The sequence below is a fragment of the Heterodontus francisci genome, chromosome 4 (genome assembly GCF_036365525.1).
Source record: "Heterodontus francisci isolate sHetFra1 chromosome 4, sHetFra1.hap1, whole genome shotgun sequence".
NCBI lineage: Eukaryota > Metazoa > Chordata > Chondrichthyes > Heterodontiformes > Heterodontidae > Heterodontus > Heterodontus francisci.
In genome coordinates this window covers 47,657,502-47,676,237 of record NC_090374.1, presented here as the reverse complement: position 1 = coordinate 47,676,237, position 18,736 = coordinate 47,657,502, and the positions used below count along the sequence as shown (strand labels likewise).

The 18,736-nt window shown below is 38.8% G+C and overlaps 1 protein-coding gene across 3 annotated transcripts in view; it reads right to left on the bottom strand.

Moving 5' to 3' along the window:
* Positions 1 to 18,736, bottom strand: part of ap3b1a (adaptor related protein complex 3 subunit beta 1a) — a 355,948-nt gene that overhangs the window by 254,205 nt on the left and 83,007 nt on the right. For all 3 annotated transcript variants that reach the window (XM_068029475.1, XM_068029477.1, XM_068029476.1), the window contains exon 7: positions 5,003 to 5,185. In XM_068029475.1, the coding sequence (XP_067885576.1) occupies positions 5,003 to 5,185 (183 nt within the window). The remainder of the gene's footprint in view (positions 1 to 5,002; positions 5,186 to 18,736) is intronic.

Below are 18,736 nucleotides of genomic sequence, written 5' to 3'. Positions count from 1 at the left end.
AGGCTACAACATTACAATAGTCAAGTCTAGCGATGACAAAAGGCAACAGGTGCAATTAAACATTTTGAATTTTAAACAAAATGACAAAACACTCTCAAGTGAACAGAATCTATACAGGTAACCATTAAATATGGAAACATACATTAACATTGAGTTTCTGAATGGGAATGCCAGTTAACAGTATATCTTTAAGTCCAACAGAATAAAACACTACCTCCACTGTCCGGCACACAAAGAATAGTATCTAAGCGTGGCTTTGTTCAATCCACTAAATCAGTTTGGATTAGCCAACATTATAATAATGGCTACTGGAAGGTGAGGCTCCTTTCGTCGGCACTGTGCTCAAGTCATACTTTCATTCAGGTTTTGAGACTTAATGTACCAGTACAAGCATAGTAATTAAAGAATTTTATGCTGCTACAATCTAAATTAGAGTTTTTGGAATAATTAAAAATGTTAGAAAGAGCAGTATCAGTGCTCTAACCTTTGCTTCATAGCTCCAGTTAAATCTTAAACATTCAACTTCACACTAAAAGGAGCAAGAGCTTGTTGATTGCAAGGTAAATTGAGACAAATAAGAATTCAAAACTACCACGCAACTCATTTGGAAAACAGCTTGTCTTGATACTCAAAGGATGTGCTTTCTTTTAAAAGTGTTGAATATTCAAAGCATGTTGAGCATCCTTTTTCTTCCCAAAAGTAGATCTATTGAATTTGAGTAATGGAGCTGAATCAACTGCTGAAGGGACAATCCTTAAACCAGAATGCTTCAACAGTCATGTTGCTCCAGTTGCTGGTTAATTCAACCCTCTGTCACTGCCCACATCAGTAACTGCAGCCAGTTAGTTGCCCAACTATATCAGCACCTGCACCGAGTGCTGACCAGAAAAGGGAATACAGAGCCCTGTTTTGCTCATCCAAACCATGTTCACCATGGAATCCCTGGAAGTCGGCTAAGACTGTTGCTCAAAATACAGTTAATTAAACATGCACATGCTTATTTGGCACATTTCAGTGGCAGATTATAGTACTGCCCATTGAACAATGGCAATTGAAGAAATTTCCTTTGAACTTGCGCAGCAAAAACATCTCAGCTAATCAATTTGGACAACTCCTGCTCTACATCACTGGCATTTCTACTTCCGACGGAATTTTAGAAACATCTACAACAGGCATTTTTGGGGATCTAAGAGTTCTACAGATTTTTGAGATTCTAACTAACCAACTCCTAATTTTTGTTTTGAAATTCCCATTTTCACCCAAAAAATTAATTTTTGAAACCAGAGATTTAAAATTCACTATTTGGTCTGTACATTCCTTTTAAAAAAAGCTGCATTGCCAAGATTGTGCCTAGTGCAGTCTACAGTTACTTTCCTTATTTTGTTACCAGAACAAACCATGTCTCACAACTAAAATAAAGACAAGTAATGCTGGAAATACCCAGCAGAACTGATGAAGGGTTAAAGACCTGAAACGTTAACTCTGCTTCTCTCTCCACAGATGCTGCCAGACCTGCTGAGTATTTTCAGCATTTCTTGTTTTTATTTCAGATTTCCAACATCTGCAGTATTTTGCTTTTATTTACTTGTCTCACAACTGACAATTAGAAGACCCTTCCCATAAAAAATGATACAGAAAGTAAACACCAACTTCTGAAATGGATCGATCTTCAAAGGAATTTTCTTGAATAACTTTTAGCATAGCAGATGGACTCATGCCACAAACCAGAGCTCAAGTAGCTTATCACCTCAATTCCAGTATGCATTACTGGCTTCTATTTTTACATTGTGCTGGACAATATCTAGGAGCATCACAGCTTAAATAAATCATAAAGTAAGTTTTATTTCTGAAGCAAAATTTATTATGCCGTAGAAAATTTCAGCAAATTCCTTCACATTGCAATTTTGCTGTATCATATGCACACAACAAAACTCTCCTTGCCCAGTCTCTATTATAATACATTTCTAATCTGAATGTCAAGTTAAAAGCTATTACAATTACCATAGAGCTTTAGATGCTATTTTCATAATGCTAGTGTTGCTTTTACACAAATAATTCCGTATTCTACCAAACTCTTACAAATTTTTCTCAAACTTTCTCTTTATCCTTTGTTTATGCACAATATATGCATTTTTAAAATAGGAACAATTAAAAATTGTGAACTGTATTCATTGTAGATTTATGCACCTTTCAACTGTCAGGATTTCACTTTAACAATGGTATTTTTGTAACATTTACAAAATTTGAAAACATTTTATGGGTTTCCCAAAATTAACTTTAAAAAGGTTCAATTTCCATTTTCCTACATCAGCTCCATTTATAAATGTCAAACCCTATAAATATGCTTTTATTTTCTTTTAGTCAAGCACGCAGTTAACAAATCTCCTCATTAATATGTAAATATAAAGTCAATCGGTCTTCTCTTTGACAGCACTATGAATTCCGAGTACTGCGCTGTGTAATCGACTTTACTTAGGCTAGAATATTGATCATAAAAGTTGTCATTTAAGAAAAATTACACAAAAATACCATAATTGGTATGACTGCATCTTGATGCTGGTAAGTCAAATCTATAATGCAATATTTATACAAAAATTGCAATGTAATTGCAATGGAAAATGTAACTTAAGTTTGCATAAATTTTACTGTAACTTGTTGATAATTATTTGCTTCTGTGACTTTACTGGATGTTCACAAAAGTGAAAAGAAACATTTGTAAGGATGGTACTAGGACTGAGAGATTACAGCTATTGGAAAAGATTGAACAGGTTGGGACCTTTTTCTTTGGAAATGAGAACTTAATGGAGACCTGATAGAAGCCTTTAAAATGATAAAATGATGAGTTGGACAGGGTGGAAATGGAGAGAATGTTTCCACTTGGAGAATCCAAAACTTGGGGCTATAAATACAAGATAGTTACAAATAAATCCAATAGGGATATTAGATGAAATTTCTTGACTCAAAGTAGTTAGAACGTGTAACAAAGTTTGGCTCCATTTCTACCACTGCACCGTTACTTTTACAGTCCCTCAAAGATCTCGGCTGGCCCCCGTCCTCTCCATTAGTTGCTTGCTGCTCCTTGGAAAGATTACTCGTAGGTATGAGGTGAGCTTCCCAACACTTCCTGATACTGAGATAAGATTGCTAACAAAGCCAAGCAGAGTTGGCTTACACTGGTTATGCATGTTAAGAAAAAAATCAAGTTATACTGGCTATATTCATAACCTCAGTTTCGACAAAGGGTCACTGACCCGAAACATTAACTCTGCTTCTCTCTCCACAGATGCTGCCAGACCTGCTGAGTATTTCCAGCACTTCTTGTTTTTATTTCAGATTTCCAGCATCCGCAGTATTTTGCTTTTATCTATATTCATAACCTGATAGCTTAAGAGAAGTAAAATCTGGGGAGCTGCTTGCTGTTCAAAATACTGATCCCATTTTATAGAGGAAAAAAGTAGTCAAATATTTTGGGTTTCTTTGGACAAAGCTTAATTTTGTTTTAACTGCAAGGATGCACACATCAAGCCTCAGTCTGGAGTCACCAGGAAGAAGGGTTCCCATATGGCACCACTGGATACATAGATTGTGTATTTAGACTAAAACAAATTCATAACTAAAACACGACTGGCTGGGCGGAGAGGGTACACAGCCCACAATATTGCATGGTCTGACAGCACAAATTGGAAGCAAATTTAAAAAATGAAATGAAAAGGCTGGCAGGAAATAAATGCAGTGGGAAAAGCCTGCTGGAAAGCAATAATGCAGCAGGAAAGCAGCCAAGTTAAGTTCAATACAGAATACTGCATATCTTAAGAAAGAAATTATGTGACCCACCTTAGGCCTCCCTAAACTCCTCCGCCTCCTCTCTCTCCTCTTCCAGACTTTTCTTAAAACCTATCTCTGACCAAGCTGCTGTTGCCCCTTCTTGGGCCCAACATTCATTTTTTTTTTATATTAAAGGCACAATATAAATACAAATTGGTGTTGCAACAGAAATTGCTGAGAGGGTGGCTTAGAGACCTACAGATATCAGTGGACTTGTCACTAACTGGGACAGGCTTTCACCTTCACCTCCTGGGCAATAAACTGGCGAGCAGATCAACTGCGCTTGGTAGAAACTGCCCAATTTTCAGTCCATTAAAAATCCATGGAATAAAAATTGGGTAGGTTATATAAATGGTGGGTGATCGCTCCACCAGCTTAACACCCAGGCAGCGAAGACAGAAATCTCTCTCACCATGTCTAAATAGTATGAGGCAGCAAAAATGGTGTAACAGGTAGATTGTTAAATAAGTTGATTTCAATTCCTCAGATGTTATGTTAAAGCTGTACGGTGCCTTGGTAAGGCCACACCTGGAACACTGCTTGCAGTTCTGGTTAATGCAATCCAGACACAGTACAGGAGGTAGAGAGCAGTGAGGTCGATATCCAATCTTAAAAGAGAGATTTGAGAAAATTTGGATAAGCTAGGGATCTTCAGTTGTGAAAACATATACCTCTGTGTTGTTTATACATATATATTTAACTGGATAGGAAAAGTAAAAGGGGTGAGATGACTGGAGGGTAATCTAAAGGTACATTATTGGTTAACACAACTGATACTGAAGTTGGGTATTTTAGTTTCCTCTGAAAACTTTAAAATATTTTGGCAAGAGTTTATTTTACAAGAATGGACGACTGGAAGGACAATCTAGCGTAATACAAGAGTCATGCAAGTACAACATGATTTTTAATAACAGTAAAATAAGTTATTTTGTCAGCTATAAATGATCAAAAACCAATAGCTAACTATCAGTTGACTGGAGCTCAATTTAGTCCTTGTATTAATATTAATAAAATTCAGCATATAATTTCAAGTCTTTTTATTTAAATACTGACGTAGAGAGAGGCTTGCCTTATGTTTCTCAGAAGCATCTCAAAGCATAGCCAATTAGTTTTGCAAACATATAAGCATGTGAGGCAATGAAAAAAGACAGATTTCTTTCCCCAGCACAATACCCACCTCTTTCCATGGACTTAGAAACTGTGTTCGTGCATATCGAGTGAGCATGTTTATTATGACGACCTGTCCCCACTCCTCCACGTCTACCAACAGGTTACACAGCTTGCGGTAATTCTTGTGAATCAGGTCAATTCGCTCCGGACAGACCTCTTCAAATGATGTTACAACACTTCCAGCTACTAGCTGCAAACAGACAGTAGAACACATGAGTAAAGTGAAATTCAAATCAACTTCTTAATTATTCTCTGCAGCACCATCATAACCAGTGCGAAAATGTTCAGAGTTTTTCTCCATAGTCTTTGTCTAATTTCATGAACAGAACAAATTATATAAAGTCAAAAACAGAAACATATAAAATTAGTTTGAAAAATTAATTTCATTATTTGCGAGGAGAGCATTCTTTAAAACATAACATATGGGCGGCACAGTGGCGCAGTGGTTAGCACCGCAGCCTCACAGCTCCAACGACCCGGGTTCAATTCTGGGTACTGCCTGTGTGGAGTTTGCAAGTTCTCCCGGTGTCTGCGTGGGTTTCCTCCGGGTGCTCCGGTTTCCTCCCACATGCCAAAGACTTGCAGGTTGATAGGTAAATTGTCCATTATAAATTTCCCCTAGTATAGGTAAGTGGTAGGGAAGTATAGGGACAGGTGGGGATGTGGTAGGAATATGGAATTAGTGTAGGATTAGCATAAATGGGTGGCTGATGGTCGGCACAGACTCGGTGGGCCGAAGGGCCTGTTTCAGTGCTGTATCTCTAAATAAAAATAAAAAATAACTGCCAGCTTCAAACACAGGTCTATTATAAAAGCTTTACTGCCAACACAAAAGGAGCCAATGAAATGTAGTGCTTAAGGAAGACATGAGGATTCGGAAAACTTTACAAATTTTCTATGCTATAAGGAATCTTATGAATTATATAAATATCTTTCGGAGATAGACAATAAAAGTACTCTAAAAATGTGAATGCGTAGTTCATAAGTACTGGTGTCAAAATAGATTTTGCTACAGAAATCAGATAGAAAAAGCTACATGAAAGCAAATAGGAATATATAAAAAGATAACTTTAGAAAATAGGAAAAAGTCCAATAGAATTTTGACAGAACAGTGCCATAGAATCCGTGAGACCGACAATGTGTGCTAAATGACGGAGAGATGGGGGTGTTGCCAGAGGTGGGAGGTAAGAGGGCAAGGAGAGGGTGGGGCAGGTGGGCACGCACAGCATGCACGAGGAGAGATGACACAAGACACAGCCGAGAGAGACAGAGACAAATGGATGAAAAGATGGGACGTGATGAATCTATACAAGACATTGGTTAGTTCATGGTTTCAGTACTCTATCATAAAAAGGATACTCTATGGAAAAAATGTCATGTTGATTCACTAGGATATGAGAGATGAGGGGATCATAGCTATGAGAGAATAGGAAAACTAGGTCTCAACTCAGTAGAATAGTGAAAGTTAAGGAACTTGAATAGAAATATTCAAAATTTTTAAGGTTTGAGACAGTAAACACATTCTCATTATACACTATTCATAGCAAAGATCATAAATTTAGGCTTATTACGAGAGACATAATAAAAGTCAAACTGATTCTTCCTCCCCCTCACCAAGGGTTATTAGAATATGGAATGCAGTATCTCAAAGTGGCTATCCAAGCCAAAGCAATTGCAGCATTTGGGAAGATTATATGAGGAAAAAGCTAAGACATTAAAACACAGTGAAAGAGCAAAGAAATTGGATTAAAGAAGTAGGTTTGTTGCAGAGTAACCACCTGCATAGGTAGAATAAAGTGAATGGCCTCCTTCCACGCTCAATGTTCAGTGGTTTATTTCAGGACAAGAATAGCTAAGTTCACAGCCTGTAGAAGTGGTGCACAGAGAATGAATTGGGTTTGTCAATGTTGACCAATTTTCTGTTTGTGCTGAAGTAATCATCTTGGCCCACATGTGAAACTTAAGACAGTTCAAATATGCAAATCATAGTGTAAGCTTTAGGTTTGTTTTACTTTGACTTATTTATTGAAGAATACATGAAAGGATTCAAACGACCCCCACTTAGAAGCAAGAGAGGAAATAGCGGAAGGTCTGACCATCATTTTCCAGTCCACACTGGATACAGGTGTGATGCTGGAGGATTGGAGAACTGAAAATGTTGTACCTCTGTTTAAAAAGGGGCGAGGGATAAACTAAATAATTACAGGCCAGTCAGTCTAAACTCAGTAGTGGGCATATTATTGGAATCAATTCTGAGAGACAGGATAAACTAATCACTTAGAAAAGCACAAAAATCAAGGATAGTCAGCATGGATTTGTTAAGGAAAGATCATGTCTGACCAACTTGATCAAATTTTTTGAAGTAACAAGGAAGACAGATGAGGGTAGTGCAGTTGATGTGGTCTACATGGATTTTTAGCAAGGCTTTTGACAAGGTCCCACATGGCAGACTGGTTAACAAAAAACCAAGGAACTGCAGCAAGGTGGATACAAAATTGGCTTAGTGGCAGGAAACAAAGGGTAATGCTGATGGGTTTTTTTTGCGGCTGTTTCCAGTGGCATTCCACAGGGCTCAGTACTGAGTCCCCTGCTTTTTGTGGTATATATATATATATATATATATATATATATACCTTTGGGGAGGTCAAACAAGGCAAAGGAATACATGATTAATGGAAAAATACTGAGAAGTGTAGAGGAAGTGAGTGACCTTGGAGTGAATGTCCACAGATCCCTGAAGGTAGCAGGACAGATCGATAAGGTAGTTAAGGACACATATGGAATCCATTTCTTTATTAGCCGAGGTATAGAATATAAGAGAAGGGAGCTTATGCTGGAACTGTATAACTCATCGGTTAGTCCACAACTTGAGTACTGTGTAATAAAAACAAGAAATGCTGGAACCACTCAGCTGGTCTGGCAGCATCTGTGGTAAGAGAAGCAGAGTTAACGTTTCGGGTCAGTGACCCTTCTTCGGAACAGTGTGCTGTTCTGGTCACCTCATTACAGAAAGGATGTAATTGCACTAGAGAGGGTACAGAGGAGATTTACAAGGATGTTGCTGGGACTGGAAAAATGCAGTTGTGAGGAAAGATTGGATAGGCTTGGTTGTTCTCCTTGGAACAGAGAAGGCTGAGGCGAGATCTGATTGAAATGTACAACATTTTGAGGGGCCTGGATAGAGTGGAGGTGAAGGGTCTATTCAGCTTAGCAGAGAGGTCAGTGGCTAGGTGGCATAGATTTAAAGTGATTGGTAGAAAGATTAGAGGGGCGATGAGGAAAATGTTTTCATCCAGAGGGTGGTGGGGGTCTGGAACTCACTGCCTGAAAGGGTAGTTGAGGCAGAGACCCTCAACTCATTCAAAAGGAGTCTGGATATATATGCACCTCAAGTGCCATAATCTGCAGGCCTACGGACCAAATGCAGGAAGATGGGCCAAGTGGCCTCTTTCTGTGCCGTAAACTTTCTATAATTCTAAACCATCCATTTTATAATACTTCTTAAAAAAGATGAGAATCATCAAAGTAACATCTGCAATAAATTTTAGCAATTCTTAATGGCTTGTGAAATTACATTTCATATAAACCTCACTTCTGTAATAGCAATAGGAAAAGTAGTTGCAGCTATAATAGTAACATGCACATAGTGATGCTGAGCTGACTTTAGTTCCTAAGGACAGAACTTGATAAAGAAAGAGTAAAGGAAACAAATTAATAAACAAATGTTTTCAACGTTTAAGTTCTTCCTGCAGAGTTAGAAGCAAATACCCTCTGCCCTAGGCCAAGCCAGCTAGATCTGGTTTTGAATTTCTTTTTTTTTTGCATTAATTAGTATTTGTTTACAACTATCTTTGCATTGAAAAAAATGTCTAATTTTACTTTTCCATTGCCCTTAACTACCTATCAGTACTCATATGACACTAAGTCTTCTTCCTTTACCCTTTTACAGGAAAGGCAGACCAAGCTGACAAACAGATACCAATGCTTCTTCATGATCAACTGACAAGCGATATCCAGCTAGTTTATCCTTAATCAGAAAAAGAGCAAGGCAGCATTACAAAATGCACTGTCTATTGGCTAATTCAACAGGCAGAAGTAACTCAGTGAGCCAGAGGACATTTTATCAACCTTGCAAATGATATCAAAAGAGGAAGTATAGTTTAAGACACTCCTTAAAACCTACCTCTGACCAAGGTTTTGATCATCTTCCCTAATATCTCATGTGGCTCAGTGTCATATTTTGTTTTATAATGCCGCTGTGAAATAGACATTTTATTACATTAAAGGCGCTATACAAATGCAACTTGTTAAAGGAAGCTGCAAAAGGGATATTGTTAAGATTCAACATATGAGGAGATGTGTCTCGGTTAAAAAAAGGAAGTAGGCTCGGAGCTATGGAAGAGCACAGGAATTTGGGAGTGTGGAGTCACAAACCAATAAACACAGCACCTCAGATTGATAAAGCAGTAAAAAAGGTAATAAAATTCTATGTTTCATTGGAGGCATATAATATAAAAGCCAAGAGGCAACAATGAGCCTTTATAAACCCTTAACAAAAGACAGCAAGAGTACTGCATCCACAGGAAGGATATTGAGGCTTTAGAGAAGGTACAACACAGTCACTAGGATGTAGCCTGGTATCAGAAAATACATAAACAAAGAAAGGCTTGAAAAAAAAAGTAGTGCTGCCCTCTCAGCGGGAAGTAAAAAGATTCCATGACATTATTTCGAAGAGTAGGGGTGTTACTCCTGTGTCCTGGCCAATATTTATTCCTTAATCAACATAAAAAAATCATCTGGTCATTATCTCCTTGCTGTTTGTGGGAGCTTGCTGTGCACAAATTAGCTGCTTCGCTCCTGCATTACAACAGTGACTACATTTCAACGAAGTATTTCATTGCCTGTAAAGCCCTTTGGGAGGTTTTGTGGTTGTGTCAAGTGCTATATAAAGGCAAGTCTTTCTTATTTAAGTACAGATAAGATTGGACCTGAAATGGCCTAGCAAGCCGTTCAGTTGTCAAGGGCAATTAGGGATCGGCAACAAATGTTGGCTTTGCCAGCGATGTCCACAACCCATGACAGAATTCAAAAAATGCTATAAACTGTAACTACCAGGTTTTAACTAGTTTTTGCAAAAGGTAAACTTCCAATTATTTCTGCCTCTTTTCTCAGTGTGTAAATCACCAAGAAAGAATGCAATGCTGATTTACGGTCTCTCGAAGCCTTAAAAGAGTATGTTACCAACTCAAGGACTGTGGCATTGTTTCGTCTTTGCATAGGCAAAGCCAGCCTTTATTGCTCATCCCTGCATGGCCTGATTTTGATACACCGAGTGGCTTGATAGGCCCCTTCAGAATGCAGTTAAGAGTCAACACAATGGTGTAAGTCTGGAGTCAGAGGCTAGACTGAGCAAGGACAGCAAATAGACCATACCTCATTAACATTTTAAAAACTGAATTAAAATTCTGAACCTGCTATGGTGGGATTTGAACTCATGTTCTTATTAGTTCAAGCCTCTGGATTACTAGTCTAATAATAAATAATAACCATAAATAATTGCCCACTATAAAATTAGAAAAGATGACTTTGTACTACAGCTTTCGTCTGTGGCCAGTAATTCATTTGCAGTTTATTTTCGGCCCAAATTACTGCACTCTAATATGACTTATTTTAGTGTCCCTATAATTTTAAAAATAATGTTTTTGCTCGCAAATAGCATAACAGTATGGTAAAAGTCAACAAACCATGTATTGAGGTTATCGTAAAATGAACAATCTGCAATATTTAGATGAGCAAAAGTAGAATATCAAAGATGATTTCCACCACAAACAGCAGGTGCCTGTTCCATCTTCTGTATCCACTATTTTTCCAAGAAACAGAAGACATTTCACATGCACCTCAAAACATAGCAAACATATAAAACTGAAGTTCAGGCAATGCCTCTTTGTGTCATTGTGGTAGAGAATAAGGACTAAAAGGTAATCTGTTCCCTCTCCAGGAAAGGCAACTCAACTTGGCGCAAGCAAAGAAGAAACAAACACCCTGCAAAACAAGAAATTTCCCAACAAATTTACACTCAAAGAGTTGCCACATTATTATTCTTGCTGTGCAATTCCACTCTGACTCATCTAAAATGGATAGTACGGCAATGGAGGAAAACTGCATATCAGTTAAATAGCTGGAAGCAATTGCTCCTCAGAATCCAGTTCACATTATAACATACAACATGCTTTCTACAAAAAAAAACTTTCAGGAAGCTTTCTATACCACCTAACGAGGGAATCCAGAGGCTGTGGCATGAGAAAGCACAGAGGAGGTTGCTGCAACTTGTGTGCAACCAATATACACTCTCCATACTTGGATACTTGGCTTTCTGAAAGATTACATGATGGTACATATGCATTGCATGACAGCACATGCAGTGGCATTTCCAGTTTTGGAGGAATTTTGTGAGTAATTCAATCAACATAAACCACAGCACAATAAGCCAATATTATTTAACGCACTTATACTTCTCATCTTAGTTTGAAATATGGAGTATAAACCCAAGTCCCACCACCCTGTAGCATACCACATTACTTTATGTAGAATTTACAACATCAGCTCAACTGGTCAATGCCAGTTTTTATGCTCCACAGGAGTCTCATGTTCTCAGTACTTTTGATATTTCTGCTTCACATTTTGATTTAGTATCACAAAACAGTTATAAAGTATTCAGATTCTGTAATTGCGTACAACCACAGCAAACCATACTTGGACCAAGTTGGTACGGTTAATTATATCTATTAAATACTTCAGTTTCCAGCTATGCACTATACATGGAACTGACAAATCTGAATAATGCCTTGAGTAGATACACACACTTACCTGACATTTCAGCAGCTTTATCAGGACTAATAGTATTAATAAATTTAAATGCTTCCAATTTTGACTCTGTATTTAAAAGGTCATTAGCTTTAATGTTATACACAATACTGGACATCATCATGAGAAAGCATCCCTGAATACAGCTTTAGTCATTATTCCAAACATTGTTTTGATCATGTGGGGATTTTATTCATTGCCTGTTGAGAATAAACGTGGAGCTGCATTTATCAACTACAATGCGCCCTCCCAATATTCTGGTTTAAATTCTTCCCAAACAGATTTTCTTGTCAAACCAGAAAGTAAGAAGTTTTATGACTGCTAGGAAGTCAGTATCATTGTTTTGGTTTTCATAAACATAAAAAATAGGATAGCAGAATCCTTACTACATATAGTTACATCCCTACAGACATGTATTCTATTGAATCAATGATATTAGGACAAGATGCAAAATAATTGATTTTCTACAAACTGAACTCCTATTTTAGAATGTGATTCCTCCACTCAATAGTTTAGCAGGGCACTCACTATGTTGTGTATTTACTGAACTACAGACCAACAAACACTGCTGAGTTCCTGCTTCAGATTGGCAAGTAACTTGCTTTCAAATTTAGGTGTTCGAATATAGTTTCAAAAATAAAGCTCAATCCTTGCCTGTATTCCAGAACAGATGCTGGACTGCAGGTTACTTGTGCTGAGCAGACATCCTCCCAGGAAAATAAATGGCCCAAAATCAGCTTACAATCAGCAAACGAACTGCAATTTGAACTCAACTCTTCAGCCGAGACACAAATCAATTTGGAACTTGGCCACTCGCTGACCATGGATTTTACTCTAAACACTGCACTTGAAAACATGCTGCAGGCTCATATCTTAGCTGCTCATATGCTTGTAGTGTACTCTCTTCTTTCCTCCACCATGGCTAATACACAAAAACTGGTTGATGTTTAATATAAAAGCATATCACTTGACTTGCACAGATGCATATGCAGTTTATCATGTTTATTTAACAGCTTTTTAAACAGTCATGTTTCTTCTACAGTTCCTTGTTCACCAGCCAAAATTGCCAGATACAACAGCCGGTAGTGGGCAGGGAGCAGCATTTTCCCTCTGAACTGCAATATAAAAATGGCCACAATTTTTGAAGATAGCAGCACAAGGGCAAATACAAAAACAAATGACACCAAATCGAACATCTTTTTTCCAAATACTAAACTTTAAATAACATTTAACAAAAGTTCTTCACCAGTTTACTAACCTAATCTGTATTTAATAAAGTTTCTGACTCAAACTGACAATTTCAACAACTGATCTAGGTTGAAAGCTTTTCTTAAATCTGCAAAATTGAGTTCACTGCTCAGTTAACCAGATAGACACATTTATAAGAATATCAGTTTCATTACAAACGTCATTCTTCACTACACCAAAGGATGTGAATCTCAACACAAACTTCTATCACACTTCTAGTTCTAGTGAACTTCTAGTTCAGAAATAGGAAATAGGCTAAGAACTCCATCAGGAGACTTGGTAGACATAATACTCCATGTATCAAGAGTATTAATAGTGCAGTGACTTAGCACATTCTGGAACCTGGATTTGAATCTATCACGAACAGCTGCCGCTGTTATGAACTGTATGATTTGCGGGGGAGACTTTTTGGGGAAGCAGGGAAAGAGGAGAAACAGAAGGGCAGCTTACACTTTAGATATTCACAATTCCCTTAACATTATATACGTTGATCAACTTCCCTCCAATGAAAGAACAACTTGCATTTAAATGAGAACTTTTAATACAGAAACATCCTAAGTCACTCTACAGAAATGTAAATCGGATAAAAATCTACACCTAGCCAAAGGCAGTGATATTAGATGGGGTGAGTAAAAGCTTAGGTCAAAGAGATGAGTTTTAAGCTGGGGAGAATGTGGAGGGGCAAAAAAGTTTAGGGATAGAAATCAAGTTTAAGGCTCAAAACAGCTGAAAGCATGGCCGACAACGAATGACCTAGTGCATCCCCCATGCCCAGCGATGGAAGAAGGCAAAGTTCTTGGAGGATGGTACAGCTGGAGAGGCTTACACAGACAAGACATAGGGAGGGGTATGGTCATGAAGTGATTTGAACACAAGGATGAGAATTTTAAATTGGAGGTAATGGGACAACCGGAATCCAAATGTAGGTCAGCTAGCACAAGGGTGATGAGTGACTGTGACTTGGTGAGGGTTAGAATAGGGCAGCAGAGTTTTAGACGAGCTGCAGCTTAGAGAGTCATGAAGAGGAAGTCAGCCAAGAATAGTCACATTAGAGGTGGCAGAAGCATGGATAGAGATTTCAGCAACAAAAGGGCTGAAATGGGAGATGTTGCACAGCTGGAAGTAGGTAGTCCCTGATGGATAGGAGTATGGGATTAGAAGCTCAGGGTCAATAAAGGTAACAAACTTGCAAACCGTCTAGTTCATTCCGGGACAGTGCACAGGAATAGGGATGGAATTGGTTTTGAGTGTGTGTATGGAGTTTGTGAGGGTGGGTGGGTTATTTTGATAGCTTTTGTCTTCCAAGTGCTTAACTGAAGGAAACTGTGGCTCATTAAGGACTGGACATCCAACAAGCAGTCTGACATCACAGTGGGAGTGAAGAGAGAGAGAGAAATGTAGGCATTAGAACTGGGTGTCATTCAGCACATCCCAGGTCTTGGGATGACCTTAGATGAGGATATAGATGAGAAAGAGGAGGATGCAAAAGGAAAAATCTTTTGGAGACTATGGAGACAATTGTACAGGGGCAGAAAGAGAAGCCATTCATGGAGATGCTCTAGCCACAATTGGATAGCTGATAACGTAACCAAGCATAGACAGTCCCACTGAACTGGATGACCAAGGAGAGGCATTGGAGGAGGACAGTGCAGTTGATCACAAAGGCTGCAGAGAGGCAGAGAAGAACACACCATGGAAACAGGATAGAATTCGTGACTTGGACTGGCACTATTTCAGTGATTTGGTGTCTATCCTTGCCCCAATACAGAGAATCAAACAAGGAGTTATGGGAATGTTGGGCACAGATTTGGGAAAGAACAGCACGTTCAAGATCTTTGAACAAGAAAGCGAGGGTGGAGATAGTTTTTAAGGGCAGGGTTGAGGGCGTTTTCTTTTGAGGACGATAGAACAGCCGTTTTAAGTGGGAGGGGGATAGTGCCCAAGGAGAGAAAACCAGTTATAGTATTCGTTAGCATGGGGACAGGAAGGGAAGTTGGAAGGTCAACAGTTCAGTGGGAATAGACAAGATCAGGAGGTGGATCTAGTGGACAAGATGATCTGAGAGCAACTTTGGTGCTGTTGGAGCTGCACTCGTGGAGAATATTTCATCACACTCATGACTTGTGCCTTGTAGATGGTGGAAAAGCTTTGAGTCAGCAGGTGAGTGATTCACCACACAATAACAAACCTCTGACCTGCTCTTATAATCACAGTATTTATCTGGCTGGTCAATGGTGACCCCAGGATGTTGATGGCAGGTGATCTGAACATGGGAATGCTGTTGAATGTCATGGGGACATGGTCAGCCACACTTTTGTTGGAGATGGTCATTGCCTAACACTTAAGTGGCAAGTAACATTTGTACTGCACATCAGCCCAAGCTTGAATGTTGTCCATGAGGGCACTGACAGCTTCAATATCTGACAAGATGCGAATGGAACTGAACACTATGCCATCACCAGCCAACATCCCCACTTCTGACTTTATGCAGGAAGGAAGGTCATTGAAGTAGTTAAAGGAGGTTGGGCCTACGACACAGCCTTGAGAAACTCCTGGAGCGATGCCCTGAGGCTGAGATGATTGGCCTCCAACAAGCTCAAACGTCTTCCCTTTCTGCTAGGTATATTGCTAGCCAGTCTTGCCCCCGATTCCCACTGACTCAATTTTATTAGGGCTCCTTGATGCCACACTTGGTCAAAGGCTGTCTTGATGTCCAGGGCAGTCACTCTCATTTCACCTCTGAAATTCAGCTATTTTGTCCATGTTTGGAACAAAGATCTCACGCAGTCTGGAGCTAAATAACCCTAGTAGAAGCCAACCTGAGCTCGATGAGCAGATTATTGGTGTTCACTTTCACTATGTTGGGTAAGAGGAATACATTCTCTAATTATCCATTGACAATTGTGTTGTGACTTCACAAAATGTATGTACTTTTTTTTAAAATCGCATTTTACTTGGGTATTGAGCAGCCTACACTTGTAAAAAAAAACAAGAACAAACATGAATAATATCCAGCAGTAATTTATAGAAGTATCGACATATAGATTTATTTTGAAGTGCGTTATTCCTATATACAATGATACCATGTGAAGTACTAATTAACTGGTAGGGCACCAAACTCAGCAAAGATTTCTTCATTAACACAATTAGAACCCACTGAGCTGGCTTTAACAGTAAACAAATAAGAACCCTTTTTACAAATTTCTTGTAAGCCGAGCAAGCAGAGCTTTAAAATAAGTTTTTAATGTGGTCAATAACTTGTATCCTTCAATGGTCTTAATTGAGAGTTTAGCAAACCTAAAGTTAATCCTATTATTGGACCACAGCAGATATAATAATTCATTGGAATAAAATTAGAAGCTATAACTTGCTTCCAATGCTCACTCTTGCGGTCTAAATGGAAACAAAAAACTTTGTTCCCAATGGACAGGGGAGCCGAAAAATGGCTCAAGATTCCTACTCGAGGCTGAATTTTCAAATCAGGGTCGGGAACCTGATGCCTGGATGAATTCCAGGTCCCGACCCTGCGCCTCAGCTGCACTGCTCTCGCGACACTATTTTTAAATGTAAATGCCCAAACTGGGAAAGAAGAGAGCTCAGCCCCAGCACCTCTAGTGCCAAAGCCAGGTGGCAGCCATGTTGGGGTCTTCTGCTGCCTTGCCGAAGAGAGCAGGCAGCTCCTTACTGGGCCAGCATCGTCCCCAGGGATGGAAGTGGCCCAGAAGAAAAAACGATGGTCAAACATTAGCACCGATACAAGGTACATCAGAAAACAAACAAACAGTCTCAAGACAAAGACTAATGAACTTTATTTGGCCCTGCAGCAAAGCCAACAGCTGCGCATTAATGTGCACCAGACTGTTTGGGTTTGCCAAAATACAGATTAAAAATTTAATTCTGCATCGGACAAACCCCTTAACAAGCTCCTTAAGGAGCTTATAGGGCCGTTGATTGGCAGCAAGCAGGTTTCCCATTCCCTCCCGCCCCACTGACCCTTTCAAAAATTACAATCTGTCCTGGAGGCGTTGGGATTCCGAGATGACCTCCGGGAATGTGATTTTGAAATCGCGCCTGCACTGGTTCCCGACCCCATGGCCCTGTGAAAATCCAGCCCTTGGTCACACTATAGTAACCTTGCTGAAAGTGAAGGTGTTTAACTGTCTTCTCACATGTAATGCCTCTTGCAGCTGAATTCACAACTTTGTATAGACCAGTAGTCGGCAACCTTTTTTTTTTACCTGAAGAGCTTTTTTTTAAAGAAAAGAATTGCCTAAAATAAGAATTACTGGGGGCCGCAAGATGAAAATTCGACATTTCAATACCAAATACTTGGCAAATTGCCAGGTGTCTCTGGTAGAATGCATAATTTGCATATATAATAAATATATGTTGAATTTATGTATCAATAGAAAAATAAATTCAATTAAAATAGACCAAACTCTGAATTAGCACAATTCAATTATTTCTTTAGAAAACAGAATTAATCAGTAAAGTCATATTTAAAACAAACTTGAACTTAAGCTGCATAGAATTAAGATAATTTTTCAGCTATTGATTCTTATGATTTAAAAAAAGCTTGTAACAGCACATTAAGAATAATTTCTCAGCTATATTAGAAACAATGAAGGTCGCAATCATGAAACCTGTTCCCTGAATTAAAGGCATTATCTATAACCATGGTGTAACTAGACCACTTGAACAGCTTTATTTAGAGAACGATGATTTTTTTTCATTTTGAAACCATAAAGTGCAGCCTAATGATTAGCGTCTTATCCCCACAATAAAAATATGGCTCTTACTTTTCTTGACTTTTTTTAAAAAAAGGCTTTTTTCATGTTTACGCAATCCAACTGGAACAGGTTGGAAGCCACAAATGAAGCTTTAAAAAAGCGTTGTGTAGCTGCAGAGCTGCAGGTTGCAGATTCCTGGTCCAGACTCTCTCCGCAGAATCAGCCAATTCAGGAAGTATCAGAAGGATAACAAAATCCCATGGAAACATACCTTAGTAAGGATTCAACACCCGTAAACAGGGGAAAAAATTGGCAAGGTTTTTTCTTGCTGTCACTCATCAGTAACTTAGGACACAATAAAAAAAAACTAACCTCAAGAGAGAGGCACACTACAGCCCACCAGAACACTTACCTCCAATTAAGGTTCAAAAATTGAGAATTTTGGCAGTTTGTCTGAATTACCAAATAAATGCCCCTAATTTTACAAAACTAGTCATCCCATTGAAAGAGGTCACAAGGATAACTAGAATGGGACATAAAAATGTCACCAGTGCCAAACGCGATGCTCTGCTTTCATTGGGTAGGCACTGTGCATTGTTTCAGCAGTGCAAGGAGCTTTACACAAAACAGTTGTGTCAGGTACACCACCAGACTGGTGCTGGATGACTGAAATGGTAAATACAATCTGTTCCTCAGCTCAGAGATTCTTCATAAGTACATAATTCACACAACTCAAAAAAGGAATCAAAATTACCAACCTAAAATCCTTAGGCAGTGGATAATAAACGAACCTGCTAACTGTGTTTAGAAGGAAATTAGTATTATATACAGGTACAGAAATTAACAATTTCCTACAGAGAAACTTTTGACCTTCGACTTGCAACAAATTGGATAGACAA